The 17,391-nt window shown below is 40.6% G+C and overlaps 1 protein-coding gene across 6 annotated transcripts in view; it reads left to right on the top strand.

The window, feature by feature from the left end:
• The window catches only part of RPRD1A (regulation of nuclear pre-mRNA domain containing 1A), a 68,044-nt gene that overhangs the window by 26,469 nt on the left and 24,184 nt on the right, over positions 1–17,391 (top strand). For 2 of the 6 annotated variants that reach the window (XM_073332684.2, XM_073332688.2), the window contains one exon: positions 3,781–3,863. The exons of 3 other annotated variants lie outside the window; for them this stretch is intronic. In XM_073332684.2, the coding sequence (XP_073188785.1) occupies positions 3,781–3,825 (45 nt within the window). In that variant the 3' untranslated portion in view covers positions 3,826–3,863. Of the gene's footprint in view, positions 1–3,768; positions 3,864–17,391 lie in introns of those variants that run through there. One more of the 6 variants, XM_073332683.2, reaches the window with a different exon arrangement.

The following is a 17,391-nucleotide window of genomic DNA, read 5'->3' as shown; positions in this document are numbered from 1 at the left end:
AGCACACACTGTTGACTGGCGTAGCTATGCCAACAGAAGCCCTGGTATAAACGCAGCTATGTCAACAGATGGTTCTACTGTTGTAGCCTTCAGTGGTTGCTTTTTCTAAGTTTTGTTCACAGCTTCTGTTTGGGGGGGGCTTACCTAAATTTAACAGAGCTTTCTTATCTGCATTGTTCAAACAAAATCATTTGCTACATGGGATCTAGGAGCTTAACTCTTTACCCAGCTAAGGTCTTGCTTGATTTTTCTGTTCTGAAATAAGCTATCAGTCACTGTAGTACTGAATTACTACATTACATAGTTTAATGATGTATCATAATTTCATTTAAAGAGCCATGTTTTCCTCCCATCTCTCGGAAGTGTATAATGTTTTTGGGAAAAAATGTCCAGAGTTGTCTAACTGCTTTGAGGTGCCCCAGCTGTCCAAAGATGTTTTAAGGTGGATCGTGAGTTAGGTGATTGTGTGATCTACATCCAAGCATTGCTGCAAGCACTCTCGTCCCAGAGTAACCTTTGTTGGACTGACCAAAAGCTTGCATTCAGTCCATCAAGTTAACATGAAAGATTAAAAAGGACAAATCTTAAAGTGCTTCAGAATCTAGCACAGCTGTCATAACTTCCAACGTTACCTACTTTGACACAAGGTCCAATAAGATTGCCATACAGTTTTTCTTCAGCACCTCCCATGAAGCCAAGTTCCCATCTTAGCCTGAGTGAGTTGAGGTTTTGACATAGAGGATCTGATACATCCTTAAGTTCTCTATGCTTTCTCTCAATGCAGGTCAAGGTCTGCAGCTGGAGATGCCACTCAACTCCAAAAGTTAACTGTGTCTGTCTTAGACTTCTGTCTTTGACTTGTCTGTGACTGACTTAGGCCTTCTGTTACTCAGCCCCTTAAAAATGGGAGTGGATGAGTCAGACCCCTGGGTCCTGTCCACAACTTGACTTGTCCAGCCTGATGAATCTCTGGGATTTGACTATAGCTTTTAGTGTTATATGACCTATAATTTCTGGCCATCTAAAACTTTGTCTCGAAGGCTGGCCAACTTGAAAGTTCCAGTGGACTAGCAGCAGTTAGTACTTTGGGATCTGTGCCCCATATATTAAGACACTTGATGTTCTTGCTGTCTGGGAATGATTCTGTCTCAGCTAGAAGTGGTCGCTCTGAATCTGACGAATGCTTATGTGCATATGGCAAGACATGCATATAGTACTATATGTGTCCAATTTTTTTATACTGGAACAGTGCTGCCAATTCACTGCTGTCTTCTAGGCTGCTCTCAGACCAGCATGAATTTATAAAAATACCTAACCATTGTAACAATATATCCAGAAGATGGGAGTAAATATTTTCACCTGTTTAGATGATTGACTTATGAAGGATGTCTCGTGGAAGAAATGAAAGAATTTGTCTGTAAGTCCCAGCTTGGCTTTAAGGGACCATTGGGAGCAAAGGGACCATGTTTGACACAGCTTGTATTAGTTTGCAGTGTTTTGGACGTGTATGGCAGGGGAAGGATTTAACAAAAGACTAGTTATCAAGACCCAAGCTGGAAATCTCCGCTCTTAGGGCGCCAATAGTATTCATGGTATCCATGCTATACTTTCACTTGAGAACCTCAGTATATATTGAAGTATCAGTGAACAAAAAAACCCTCTTCATACGAATCTGAGGACAAACACCCATCATGCTGCTGTTGATTTGGTGGGGTCCTAAGACACATTTCCCACATGACTACTTTATCTGACATGGAAGAGCACTACTGCAATTAGGCCATGCTGCTATATAATAGACCCTAGAGATGGAGCCATTCACCAGAGAGTCATGAGAAGTTCTTTCGTGTGGACACACTATAGAGACTCACCACACCCTTTAAATAGTGGTTTGTTGCCCCAGAAAATGCATTCGGACTATAGCTGTGAATAGAGATCTTTGTTTTGTTGGGAAATATCTTGGCCATAAAAAGGAATGGGAAGAAGCATGCAAAGGTCTTGACCAAACTCCGACAGATCTTAACAGTCTTCATAGATAACATTGGGTGATTCTATTAGATTGTACATCTTGCCACATTTGATCTCTCAGAACTAGGGAATTTCTGCATCCCAATCTAAGGTTTCATTCTGTCGTTATAGCTCCTGACAAAGTAAAGCTTGGGTAGCTGTGTTAAGTCCTTGTAATTGTTCGAGAGTCTGCCTGCACTTTTAACTTTAAATGCCAATGATATTAGGTCTGGTGTGAACAAGTTTCTTTTGCCTAGTCTCATGCAAAATATTTTTTTTAATTATAGACTGAGTTTGCAAGTTTATACACTTCGTTTTTCTTTACACGCAAGTAAAAGGTAGCCCACATTTTGTTCAGTTGCTATAGTAATCTTTCTCGATAAATGGCTCTTGAAAGTCCCTGGTTTCACAAGATGTTCAGTTTGTAAAGACTTTTTTTGAGCCACTGACTACATATAAACGCAAACTTATGGAAAAAAATTATGGGCCAAGATTTTTTAAAAAACAGTCTAAAGTTAGACTCCTATATCCTCATTCAGACACTTAAAAAAGAGGCCTGAGTTTCAGAAAGGATCATCACCCAACATCTGTTGATTTCAGTGGAGCTGCTGGATGCTAAGCAATCCTTAAAATAATCAACCAACATATTTAGGTGCCCGAGTACACATTTATGTGATAGGTCAAGATGTTTTCAAGAGAACTTGTATGTATGGCTAGGTGACTGACTGAATTTCTTCTGGTTTCTCAGTAATTCTCAGATGACAAGGTGTAGTTAGAATATGCATGTTATCTACAGTCAGCTTCCAGTCAGTTCCTGTCAAAGAGCTTTGTGATGCAGCTGCACAGAGTTTCTGCATGTGCTTAAAAAGCACTGTTGCTCAGACTTAGCTTTGCATCTTGAGTTTGGATTTGTTATAAGTGTCTAAAAGGACTTGTTTCCAAGCTTATAGATCCTCAGGTAAGTATGTATGTTTGAGATGTTTCTAGAACGGGGTTTGTTTAGATTTTACCCTTCAAACTTAAGTTTTTTCTTTGTATCATCACCATTGTGAGGCTTTGAAATTTGACAGTTGTATTTTGCTTTTTGTAGCCAGTTATTGCTACTGCACAGTCTTTTGATTAAAAATCCTGAAGCTTGTAGTCTTTAGAAGGAGATAGGTAAGTTTTTACTACATATTTTACACATCTCTTGCTTACAGAAAGTACATTTATAGCATCACCTTTCTTGAAGAGTTTTGGGGTATTATGTTTTATATAATTTCCACCTGGTTACTTGCAAAAGGATTTGACATGTAAAAAGAATAAGGGGCTATATTCGTAGCAAGAATGAATGCATGCCATCTGCTGCTGAAGTGGTTTGATAGCATTAGAATTTGAAAGTCTGGGGAATTCCTGCTAGCCATAATCTGGAGTATAGGGTTAAATGAATGGATCGCTTATCTTTTGAAGAGAATTACAGGTAAGTTTCTTTCACTTAAGAACAATATAGCCTTGTTTTGTATGAGTATATCTCTCTCTTCTAAATAACGGGATTTTTATAATGGGTATTTCTCTAAATTAACAGCTTGTTAAAATCAAGGTACAGTATGCATTAAATTTAAAACTTGATGAATGAATTTTGACAGTTGGTAAGTTTTTATATTGGTCATGTGTATTTGTATCAAAAGCTAACCCAGTTGTTTGTTAAGGTGACTGTCATAACACCACTATAGGTAAGTAGTGTCGTTTATAGCTTTAAGTATGATTTCTTTAACATCTGTCTAGCTTCTGTTGCAGGTGGTGGACATGGACGTATCTCCTAATGATGTCACCATCCATTAGTACACACATCCTGCTAAAAATAAATATCAAAATCAAAATCCTGTATTGTCTCTCGTTTTTGAAAATTGAAAAGATAATGCTTTAGTAACCGCTTATATCAAAATGTATTCTTTGCCTTTTCACTGATACTTTCCATTGTTTCACAAACCACAACATGTCTTTTATATCTGAAGCAGAAAATAAGTTTGTTGTCCCTGGAGATTAGAAACTGCAGATTTTAATCTGCAAGAATGAAATATGCAGCAGTTGTGAAGCTAACATTCAAGCATTTTCAATAAATTCAACATCTTAAAGCCCTTGGTCTTGTTAAAAACACTTAGAATGTGGAAACCTTAACCAGAGAAGTCAACAGTTTGACTTATAATGAAGTTGTCATTTCAACAAAAGAGCTGTGCACGTAATGCCATTATTATTTTCACTGCCAATAACTTGGGTGTGTTAGGTTACATCCCAGTGAGATGTGATACAACTTGCAGCATGTGTCCTTCACATGTACAATAGCAAATTTTCTCTCTTGTCTACTCCACCTATCTTTTACTCTTGGTGTTTTGATAGCATAGACATCATGTATTTCAAGGCCCTACTCTGTATTCCCCTTACAACAAACACACTCTTTCTCTCCCTTCCTCTTCTGCAGGAAGTCATTTTGCAGAACATTCAGAAAACTAGTGACTACTGATATTTATTTTTCCCCAAGAAACGTTTTTCTTATAAAGAATTAAACCCAGGATGGGATATAGGTTAATCTGCTGACTCAGTCAATGCAGCTTAAGCTGAATCATATTTTCTGGTTGTGCATAGTATAAAGTTATACACAAGTTGTATATAACTTTTTAGTAGCATTGTGGCCTAATTCTAGAAAATCTGTAAAACCGTGTTTATCAAATGGATATTGGGGTTGCTGCAAACAAATCCATGGTGAAGGCTGTGGGTGACAGAAATGAAAAGGCTTGACAAAAACAAAAAATAACAATCTTCATTGCCCAAACTTACAAACCACTGCATTCGGATGTTTGTGGAGTAAATCTCTCCTAAATTTTACTTCAGGACTGCTCCAAATATCTTTTAGTTTTGGTGTGGTAATATGTAAATGAGACCCTGATATTGCTAGTAGTCATTGTGTACTAAATGCTCCAGTTTCATTAACTTATCATAGCATCAGTGCTACCTCCTTGAATTTGGAGTGGTTAACAGTGTTCCTTCCCACTTTATAATAATTGAGGAATAAATAAAGTTTAAAATGGCCTTTGACCAGCTTTTTCATAAATCCAGTAGCAGCCCCTTTTAGCTTGTACCGATTTAAAAAAAATTCACTCACCCTAATCGTAAAATTAGTTTAGTATTCTGTCATTGTTTTGCCCCATGAGAATACGGGCTTGTTAGAGGTGCACGTTTGTTTTATCCGGGGCCCTTGTGTAAAAGTGATTACCCTTAAGCATATGAGTAGCTTGGAACATCATGCCCTGTATAAACAGCGCTGTGTACGCTACAAAATTGCCAGAGTCATGAAACAATTAATAGTAATTTTTATATTACTTCAGATAATGTCGTTGTGCCTATGGCATGACTGGTGCATAACTCTTCTGAAAACACTTTTGAAAAACCTTAGATGTTTCAACAATTGTTTTTGAATATTAGCTGATATGTTTTCAAGAACTGGTCACAACTACCAAGATACTGCCTATCCTGTAGTGTAGACAGAGCTGTTACGCTATTAGATGTGCGTGCAGTCGCGTAAGCCTTTGCACTCAAGTGTTTTGTTTCACATGGGCAAATTTGTGTATGAACTGATAAATCTAAAACTATAGGTGTTTTTACTGATTCAGGAATCCCATGACTTTTCTCACCTCTACATATGAATATTTACAAGATAGCATAATATTTCTTGGTTGTTGGGAGTTGAGGGGTGTGGTGCAGGGCCAGGGAAAGTTTTCCTTTTTTGCCTGTTCCCACAGACTACAAAATAAGATGGGCAAAATTGAGATCCAATAGAGAATATTGGGGGATTAAAGAGATTTAAATGTGAAAGTTCTAGGTAGTCAGTGAATCCATAATAGCAATTTTTGTGTAGTTCTTTTTTTAACGTATTCATGCTCAAATAGTTATAGGTCATAGATTAAACAAATTACCAACAATGGGGACTGTTGTGTAAATAGGCATTTCCTTCTCTAAAATAAGTATTTTAGAATAGTTCTCCACATCTTGTTTATGGATCTCAGGCTTCTAGTTCATGGTAGCCTCTGAGTTTTCTTTAATGTTCGGTTTAAAAAGAACTTTCTTATCACAAAATGGCAGTTGTATGTGGTTTGTGAAGAGGCATAACGTGACTTCATCAGTTTCTCCCTTGCCTAATTGACAGTGATTAGATCTGTAATCCTTTAACTGCTTTAGTAGGAAAGTGAATTTTGAATAGTCCAGTGTTTTAAAAGATGTTATTTCAAATCAAGACTCAAATCTCTAAATTTAAAGAGGAGGGTTTTTTTCTGTTTGAAAAGCATGACTTTTGGGGACGCTCCTGATTTTTAACCACTTCCATTTAGTCGAGGCTTCTATTCAAGTTGCTGTTCTCTTCCATTAGACAAGATTTTATGTTCAGGGCCAGCTGAGTATTCCTCATTTTCTATATTTGTCCTGATTATATTCGTAAAATACCTCTGCACAGGCATTCCTGTTTTTAATCCTGATCTCTCATGGACAGGCATGTCTGTTGCCTTGACTTCTATGCCTTCTAGAAGCTCTTAGTAAATAATTTAAGATCAACTTGTCTGTAAACAAGACTTCTCTTCCCAAAAGGATGTTCTTCACTGCCTTATTCATTTGAATGTTGTGGGGAAGCAGCAAAACATCTAAATGCACTTCATAATGTGTAAAATCAATGAAATGGTGCCACCTTTTGAAAGAGAGATTTGTAAGTGATCTGCGCTACAATATCATTAGTCGGACTGTTTCTGGTGCAGAACTTTCCTAGCTCCAATTTGTGTGGGTTTGAAATAAGATAATAAAAGTGACACTAAAAATCTTCTCATTCTTTTATTTTAAAATCTTCACCTCTCTATTAAGGTATCAAGGAGTACTTGCCTCTGTATACAGAATAATTCCCTTCTCTACAGAATTCACTTAAGTTCAGATTTTTTTTTGTAAATGTGAACACTCTCTAAATGTGTAATACTCTGTTTATATCAGCTGTAGTGGTTCTGGGATCAAACCTTTTATTTCATTTCTGTTGTGTGAGCAACAATAGTAGCTACGTGGCTAGTGCCTCTGCCTTGTCAATAGGACAGATTTTTTTTTTTTTTTGGTTGGTAAACTATAGTAGGACCTGGAAGATACACTGGGCACAGACATAACTCAGTCATTTTATCACTTTTCTGACCATCTTGAAATAGGCCAGGGATTCATGTGTTCAGGGCTCCGACCTGAACTATTGAAATCTTCTCTACCTGTGTCTGGATACAGAATTTGTGAAGAAATTCTGTAATGCAGAGAGACTTATCTGCTGAGCTAAAAACAGAATATATGTTGTCTTCTCTCTCTCTCTCTCTCTCTCCTCCACGCCCCCCCCCCCAAAAAAAAAACTACAGGGAGTTTTTTAGTTCTTTGAAAGTGAGTTGTTCTCTTTCTTGTGCTCCTTTACAGTAATGGCTGCATTCAATTATTTTAAATTCTACCTTTTTCACTGGCAAGATCAGGTCTTTAATTTAAACCTCTTCCTTGGAAGACTTCAGTATTTTTTTTGATAGACTAGACTGAAACTAGACCTTCAGTTCTCCAAACCCTAGAGAAGGATGGTCCAGTGGTTAGAGCATTGGCCTGGGACACAGGAGACTGAGGTTTAATTCAGTGCTTTACTACAGTTGTCTTGTGTGACCGTGGGCAAACTACTTAAGTTCTCTGCCTCAGTTCCCCCTCTGTAACATGGGGATAATAGTGCTTGTCTGTCTCACTGGGTTGTTGAGGATAAATAGGTCATATATTACACTTCCATTTACATCTCATAAAGGGTCAATCAGTTGTTAAAATCCAACAGCAAAAGGTTTCTTACCATGACTTATAACCATCTATACCACTTTCTCCTCATGTCTGTAACATGCTTATAAAATCTGTTAATCATTTGTTTACCCTTTATAAACAACTTATAAATTGAACCCTGGCACAGGTATGAAGTATAATCAATAAGCATATTCAAATGACTGAGTTCCGCAGATACTATGATAATGTGGGTCATCAGTATATAAAACCCTCAATTGAAAATGCATTAGACCTAGGCTTCAGCCTTTTGTGATTTGCCAATCCCAGACCTTCAGCAAAAATAGGATCTGATATTTCTAATATTTAAGTGGTAAAAATGAAGCCAGCCTTAGAATGGAAGGATGGGCTGGGGCCTAAAACACAGGACTTGAATATACAGAGACATGGGTTTAAATCCTGGCTTTAATACAGTCATCCGTTGAGAGCTCTGGCAAGTCATTGTGCTGTCTGAGGGTATGTCTATACTGCAGTCAAGGGGCATGATTTGAAGCTGAGTAGACAGACTTAAGCTAGCTTTAATAACAGACTGGCATGGGTATTGGAGCAGTGAACCATGACAATGCATGCTTCAGGGCAGGCTAGCTGCTTGAGTAATTGCTTCAGGTTCTGGATGGATTTGCATCACATGTGCTGCTGTGGCTTCACTGCTCCAGTACCTGAATTAGGTGGATTAAACCTAGCTCAGGTATGTCTATTCGAGCTGTAGTCGCACCCATGATTGCAGTACAGACATATCATACACCTGATTCTTCTCTCCAAAACAAGGATAAATTTCTACTGTAATTAATCATTGGTAAAATATTAGAATTCTTAGGTTGAAAGTGAAAAGTATTACCAGAAAGGAGTAGTATAGGGTAAGTCCCCCACAATTTTATTTCTTTGCAGTTCACATTTTTAAAGAAACCTCCTTTAGCTGTTCAAATTTGATTCTACCATTATCTGTAGAGTCACATCTGAACTTTTACATTGTGGCTTAACTATAGCCTGTAGGAAAAGTATCTTAGTGTATTTTAAATAGGTTCACATTCTTCCATCATCTGCACTAGATTGGGGTGCTTGTACTAATCTATTTAAAGGTGCCTCAGTACTAAGAAACTAAATGAGGGTAGTGGTCTCTTATTTATCTGAGACCTGCTACTGCTGTTGTGTGAGGCTTTTAAACAGATTATTCCTGGCTGCTGTAAGCCAAAAGCTTAAGATCCCTAAACCAAAGTGAGTGGCTCTATCTCATACATCTTCAGAAGAACAACATTTTGAGGTATGTAATGTAATGGGTTATTTTTGTTTATACTTTGAAAACTGAAGTGATTCCCACTGCAAACTTCAGTGACAGAATTTTTTTTCTTGGAAGGAGTTGAAATATATGAGGACTTCTTTTTTGCTTGCAGTACTCAGATGCATTCACTGGTTAGTCAAAATACTTTGCAATAAGCATGTAAACTGGGTTGAGAGAAAATGGGAAACTGCAATTTAATGTTCTAATTACAATCTGAAGAGCATAGTTTTAACTATATAAAATTATTCTGTTACATGCTAAGATCACTTTGAGTAAACATTTCACTCATTCATAAAGAAAACATCACATGTGAGTGCTTGGTTTAGGTTCTGCATCTAGAATCTATTTTTTTCTTGAAAATGGTGCTTGGGCAGATGTGCTCTGTTTTGGTCATATCTGCCAACTAATGAAAAAAATAATGGCCTCATTTTAGAGGTCCTGAGAACCTACAGCTACTGATGTTAGGGAGCCATCTGTGATTACTACCTTAATGTGAGGCCACACATTTTTGTAAGTCTTTTTGCCTCTGCAGAAACAATACTGCTCCTGTTGAGTAAACTGGAAGTTTTTCTGGTACTCACATCAATAGAATTGTTAATCAAGGTCCAATTGCAGTCACTTGTGCAACTTGACTTTAAATGACCACTTCCCCTCACTTTCTCCCCCAATTAGAATTTGTGCTGTGTATTTTGTTACACCTGTGTGACTGGAAAGGCCATAGAATTTCACAGGTGTAACAGATGGCCTAATTTGAAAATCAGTTGCAAATTGTAATTATTGGTAGTCATATGCTGCCCTACCTTAATGATATTATATGAGGTGGAAAGAACACAACTTTTGTTGAGAAGCTTACTTTACAGGAGCAGGAATCAAACTTATTTTACAAATGTTCTAAAAATTTATGGGAAAAGATCAAACCTGGAAAACTTCAGTCCAAAAATTGAAGTGAGAAGGGAATGAAATGGGAATTTCTGCCGCTTTAGTGGATGTGGTGCTTCTGTTACAATAGGAATATCAGTACATATTTTTTGGTGGGGAGAGAAACTGTTTTAAACACCTCTCCAATTATTGCCTTTCTCTTGGGCTGAAACTCAAAAGATTACACTTAAAGGTTGGGTTTTTTTCCTGCAACCATACGATTTAGAAACATTTTAAGTAGAACCTCAGATTTTTATAGACAAGTTTTATAGGACCACCAAAAAGGTAATGAATATTGTACGCCTGTGACAGCTCAGTCTGACCCATGCATGTAATTAGACTATTAATGTTATTTTGGACACATTGGAATTTTATTGCTCCAGAAAACACTGTGCATATGTCATGTGTGAACTGGCTGCTTGGAAGGGCTCAGCAGAGCCTGATAAATATATTGGCCTTTCCAGTGACAGTTGAAACTTGATGGGGAAAGGAGATGGTAGAACTTTTTTGCTTTTGCTTTACCTTCTTTAGCCTTTGTGTCATTGGAAGATATCGGGCAGGTTTGATAACATTTCTCTGCCTCAGCCATCCAGTTCGAATGTAGTGTTAATGAGGCATACAAAATATGATTTTCACATAGAAGCTATATCTCTGCATAATTAGTTCACTGCTCCAATGCATTTATACAATGATGCTAGACTACCAAAGCCTAGCTAAGCCCTTTCCCTTCTCTCTGGTTTGACAGCCCTCTCATGCATTCCCTCTTTCTTCTCCCAGTGTCCACTAGTTCCTGGAGGAAGTTGTATTTGTAATGCATATTTAGTCATTTTGACAGTTGTCATACTCATGCTTCAGCAAACACTTCTGTCTGAAGAGACTTGATGCAAATTTAAGATTGACAACTTAAATGCACATGGATAAGGAAAAAGAAAAATATATGAATCTTAGGTATGTTGCATAGCATATAGAGTAAGGAATGTTTAATAGCACATTACATGTGCAATAAGTTTGGATAAATATTTGTGTGAACATTGTCTTCATGTGGCTAAAATTTCAACTTCAAGTTTTGTTAACCTGAATGTAAAAACAACAATCTCTGGAATTCAGTGAAAAAAATCAAAGATAATGTTTTAAAAAACAATTCCTCTTGCTCCACATTACCATGTAGGTGAGGGGAAGTAATGAAGTTGCATCATGAGAAAAAATGTGGTGATTAGTGTTATCAAAAAATTAACAAATTTAACCTTGAACTATTGTTAAAAGCAAATTCTGGAGCTAAGGAACTCCCTGCCAAATAGTTAAAATATTGGGACTATTCGCAGAAGTCTTCCATAGGTTCTCAATTCAGGCTGGTGCATACAGGGACAGCTGTCTCTAATATAACCAGGACCAAAACTATGCAGTTTTGTAAATCAAAACCCACCACTTTGAATCACATTCAAACAGGTACCTAATACAGGTCATGACATGTCATGTCCTTCACACAGGACATGCCACAAACTAAGCAGGAAGATGCTGTCAGCACTAGTTGAAGTTCTGTGTGAGAAAAAGATAAGGTATAGTACTGCAATCTAATCAAAGTGACATATTCATGGAGCAGCGCCACAAGAACTCCAGTGGCGAGAAGATATAATCCCTTTCCCAGCTACCACTGAGGAAGATAGAAACTCCTTTCTCCTGGTGTCATGAGGAGCCTATCCAAAAACTGACCTTATACTCACACTTGAGGGAGCTGGTGTAACTTGTCATAGCTGACGGATGCATCTCTCCAGCTCACCACTATGAACTCTGTTTTAGCTGGACTGATCTTAAGATCTGGGTCACCAGAACACATGGCATCCTCTAGCTGCAAGGAAAAGCAAATTTAGAAGAATGGGCAATCTAAATATTGGAACGGGTTGCACTGCAGTCCATTACCTCTACACCTTGAAATGCATCCAAAGGACCGGTGACAAATTAGAAACAATGAAGTCCTGTACCCGTGTGTGTGCTTGGTGCAGATGAATGGCTATCTTATACTAGCAGTTGGGTGCACTGTAAGATTTGAAAGGGAGAATGAGCTACTTGAGTTTAACTCTTTACTATTGCTGCCATGACCTATAGCTGAGTCATCAATACCTCATGGCCAGTTGTATAAGAAGACTGTTGGCCTATCCAGCAGTAACCATGGAGACCTGGATATTTTCCGAGAAGACACTCTGTGCAGACTGTATTCAGGATCTACAGCTATATCCGGTTTGAAAGGAGTTGAAATCCTAAAGCTTTCAGATGGTGCCACAGCTGCCTTAGAGCAACCTTATGTTCTTCCTCCCCCTTAATTAAGTCAGATTATTGCTTAGGCCTATTTCTAAAAATCCTATATAGGGTTGGCACCTTGTCTTTCCAAACTGAAGTGTTTCGAACAAGAAGACTTCCAAAGTAACTTCCCAACAGATCTAGACCCTCAGTGAGATCAACTCAGCTGAAACACGGTCACAGAGGACTTTGTTCGGTATATAAATCTACCACAGAAGTGGAGTTCATTTCAAATACCATGTCCTTTCCCCCAGATAATTCTGTTGGTTGAGACTTCCTGGAAACTCTGATGAAATCAAAGAAAATGTAGCTGAGTGATGTATAAACCCCTTGACATCTGAAATTCTTTCTTTCCTGTGGCTACTTGAACTGCATCCCTGGTGCTTTAGCCTCCTGCATTCTCTCTTGCAGATTGTGTGTCTACATGACCTAAGACAATATTGGAAAGAGAGAGAGAATGTAAGGAGCTATTGTAGTGACAAGTGAGAAAGGATGGCTATACCTTACAAGACCTTCACATATGCTGTGATTATTCCTTAGTCTTAGTCAAGTTACCTATTGATTGGGGGATGAACCAATGGAAGAAGTCCTTTGGCCATAAAGAATAGCAATGGCCTCTCTCTGGAGGAGTTAATGTGCTAGCCAAGACAAGAGTGTAGTGTTGTCTTCACTCTCTCCCGCACTCCAAAATCTTCAATTGCAGTCCAAAAGTAAGAGCTAGAGTATGTACATCTGCGTGTGTTCAGCCAAGAACCACATAGGGCAGCTCCCCTAATTCTGGTAACAATTAAATCCTAAATTAGTCTACGTTATATGGTTGTCTGTATGGAAGTTAGTTACCTGCAACAACATCTAGGGAACTCCACCATTATGGCAGGTGTGCTTGGGGATCTCAGTCATGGAAAGAAAATCACAAGGTGATGGCCTGTGTACATTCTACTGGGTCTTGCGCACTAAGTGGATGCCCTCAACCACATTCCATTTGGGAATTTGTATATTCCAGGGGTTCTCAAACTTCATTGCACCATGCCCTACTCTGTGGGGGGCGGGGGGGAGTGGAGGCAAAGCCCAAACCTCACTGCTCTGGGCAGAGGGCCTGCAACCTGAGCCATGCTGCCCAGGGCTGAAGCCCTTGGGCTTTGGCTTCAGCCATGTACAGTGAGGCTCAGGCTTCAGCCACGGGCCCCAGCAAGTCTAAGTCAGCCCTGGCAACCCCATTCAAAGGAGGTTGCGACCCACTTTGAGGTCCCGACCCACAGTTTGAGAACCACTGGTGTATTCCTTAATTGGTGTGTCTATCAAAGATAATTAGACATATATCCACCAGTTAAGCCATCCCCTTGAGAAGAACCTTTTGGTACTCTTTTCTTAATTTAAAAAAACGTTTAAAATCTAGATCCCTTTCGAGCTCTTGCTTTAGAATGTCAAAGCATGATAACTGAGCACTAAGGCTATATTTGCAGTAGCAATTTTACTCTTCACCAGTGCTAGCAATGTTAGGGTGGAGAGAGGGGATGTTAGTGTACAGTGCCTGCAGGCATTTGTACCGTTGTGCCATCTAATCTTGCTCAGAGATGGTCTAGACAACATGGTGGTGAAATCGTGGTGCTATACTCCCTCCACTGCTAGCACCTCTAGAACTGTAGCTACAGGAGAGTCCCCTAAAATTGCTAGCCCAGAGACCTTAGCATGTTGAGCTTCTCCCTCTAGCTGTTTGCGTTTTTTGTTCAGATTTACCACCTCCTTGCATCTTCCCTGTGACAGAGGAGCTCTTAATGCTCACTGCTCCTAAAAGTTGAACAGGATTTGGAATCTAACAGTATATGATATTAATACAAAAGTAACTATACATTTTTCCCCTTTATGTAATCACCTGAGATGTCTGAGGCATAAAATACTTCATACACACAGCTCCTTTCTAGTACTAATTCCAATGAAATAATTGAAGCAGTTACAGGCCATAAGCTATTGCACACCAATGGGAGCTTTCGTTAATCTTTCTAGGTTTCATTCCTCCTATAGGCAGAAATACTGTCTCCCTTTTCTGATCAACAAGCTCCTCTTGTGCAGTTTCTTCAGCAATAGCAAATTCCATTGTTTGATAGTTTAGATTTGCTGCCCATGTGTGTGGTTTTTCCCCAAAACCTTAAATGAAATGGGTCATTTGCTAAACTGTTTTTAGCTTGCCTAAACGGCAAAGAAAATCTTAATGGCTTGATTTTTTCCTGATTTATATTCAATTTAAAAAATGTAATTGCTGGAATTGAAGGATTTGTAGGCTAGGTACAGCGACAGACTCGCGCTATTCTTTCTTTTTACGAGAATGAATGACTGGGAAGGAAAAACAAGCTGCAGCTTTTCTTAAGTAGTAAACTTAGCATAACATCAGTCCCTGGCCAGATATTCTGCTTGGGTGCTTCCAGTGGACCAAAATAGCCCACCTTCACAAGCACTATTGTCCCTAAATAGTTGCCACATCTGGCCTAAGTCGCTACCCTTAATCACAGATTACCGCCCTCAGCAGCAACATCAATTTTTGTGTTGAGAAATTGAATGTTGGGGGCAAGTCCCCACCCATTTGGGCTAGTCTGCTGCTTTGCTGAAGTTAATTTGAGGGTGGAGAGATGAGAAAATGCCACTTTCCTTTTAAATCTGTAGCTGAATTTGGAGTGGGGTAACTGCTGCTGGGAGAGTAGAAAACCTGCTTTATATTTAGAAAAAGGCCCAAACTATTTGACGTTACTCCATTGAGACCTAGATTAGATTTAGGCCTAAATGCCTAATACACAGAATTCATTGTAAGCTTCAGTCACCTTAAACACCATCCAAAATGATTGTTTTCCTGTGACTATCCAGTGAAATGTACATGGATTTTGGGCTGCTTGGTTCCAGGCTGATAGCTAAACCATGGCTTGGGGGCTTTTCTGCCCCAAAGCTTGGTGTGGGTAGTAGAAGTTAAACAGGGCACTAGCTACCTTAGGTAGCAGATATATTGCAGGAGAGAGGGTAGAATGCTCAAAAGCACCCAAGTCCCATTTTCAAAAGTGACTTATCTACTTTTGAGCCTAAGTTCCATTGACTTTTAGTGAAACTTTGGCTCCTAAGGGCTAGATCTTAGACATCGCAACGGCTAACTTCTAGGGCCCTGCTGCTTAGTTGGATTCTTAGCCCTGGGTTAGGGACTGAGGCTCACCATATGATGACTGGGGAGCATTAGACACCTCAGAGATCCTCAGAAGCCAGCAAGCTCAGTGGGAAGCCACCCAAGTTAACCAGGAGCAAAATGTAGAGGAAAGGGCAGGGCTTAGGACCTAGATCCTCAAAGGAATTTAGGTCCCTAACTCCCATTGATCTAGACCTTAACTGTCTTCCCCTGCTTGAGACACTCAGCTGTAAACCCTCTCTTGGAGTTAGATCTGACTTAGTTTAGGCACTTTTCTGGTCTGGTGGCTAGGGCATTCATGTGGGAGACCCAGGTTTGATTCCCAATTTGAAGCGGAGTCTGTCACAGCCACAGTAAATGCCCTAACTGAGCGCTGGGCTGCAGTGTTAGTCTGTGACCCATGAATATTTAATTGTTTATACAAAGGAGAACAGCTTCAACAGGAGAAATTGAGACCCCCACCCCAGGCTATGCAATAGCCATGGGGTGGGCAAATGTTTTGGCCCGAGGGCCACATCTGTGTAGAGAAATTGCATGCCATGAATGTAGGGCTGGGGCAGGGAGTTGAGGTGTGGGTGTGGGATGGGGTGCAGTGTGCAGGAAGGGGCTCAGGGCAAGGGGTTAGGGCAGAGGAGGGGTGCGGGTATGAGGGGGCTCAGGGAAGGGGGTTGGGGTGCAGGAGGGGGCTCAGGGCAGGGGGTTGGTGGGCAGGAGGGGTGTGGCAGGGGGCTCAGGGCAGGGAGTTGGGGTGCAGAAGGGAGGTTCAGGGTGTGGGCTCTGACCCAGCGCCACTTACCTGGTGCGGCTCTGGGGTGGCAGCTGTGCTTTCCGGGGCCAGGGCAGGCTCCCTGCCTGCCCTGGCCCCATGCCACTCCCGGAAGTGGCCGGCACCATGTCCCTGTGGCCACTGGGGGATTGAGGGCAGAGGGCTGCGTGCGCTGCCCTCAGCTATGGGTACCTCCCCTAAAGCTCCCATTGGCCATGGTTCCCTGTTCCTGGCCAATGAGAGCTGCAAGGGCAGTGCCTGCAGGCGAGGGCAGTACGCGGAGCTCTCTGCCCCCCTTCCAGAGGCCGCAGGGATGTGTGGTGCCTGACGCTTCTGGGAGCGGCATGGGGCCCACAGAGCCCATGGCGCCACAGGGGTGGTAATCCCGCAGGCCATAGTTTGCCCACCCCTGCAGTAGCCCAATGCTTAGGGCACTCATCTAGGAAGTGGGAAACCTGGCTTCAAGTCCCTGCTCCAAAGTGGGAATTCAATTCTGAGTCTCCCGCAGTTCAAAGGAAGGTCAAAACTGTTGGGCTACTGGATATTCTGGGCCACTCTCTCTTGTGCAAGGCATCACCCAGTAGTTGTGCTGTAAGAGCATCTATGAGCTTGTCTACACTACCAAGTTTTGTTGACAAAACTTATGTCGACATGCAGAAGTTGACAAAACAAAAATCACCAAAGGGTGTTCACACTTGCTCCCTCTGACAGATCTTGTCCACATTGCGGACACCATCATTGACAGGGTGAATAATGCACTGTGGGTATGAATTCCACAGTGCAGTGTTGTGGGAAGGAAGAGCTGATGGTTGTGCATCTTGGGATTTCTCTGAATTCTCCCATAGCCCCCTCAACTGCTGAGAGCAGCATCATGAGTAGCTGTGTGAGCTCTCCATGCTGAGGAATGGCAAAGTAGCACAACAGTCTTTCCCCCTGCAATTATTTGCTCTTTGCTTCCCAAATGGAGCAGCACATAGATACTTCCCAGAGCTTTGACCAGGGAGGGGTGCATGCCTGCAGGGCAGCAGAGATCAAAACACTGAGCAGAGCAATCAGGGCAGTCATTGTGGGATACTGGCGGAAGCCAGTTCTGTCAACAAAACAATCAGCAGTGTCTAC

Source organism: Lepidochelys kempii, chromosome 2 (assembly GCF_965140285.1).
Source record: "Lepidochelys kempii isolate rLepKem1 chromosome 2, rLepKem1.hap1, whole genome shotgun sequence".
Classification (NCBI taxonomy): domain Eukaryota; kingdom Metazoa; phylum Chordata; order Testudines; family Cheloniidae; genus Lepidochelys; species Lepidochelys kempii.
This window is presented reverse-complemented; position numbering and strand designations above follow the sequence as displayed.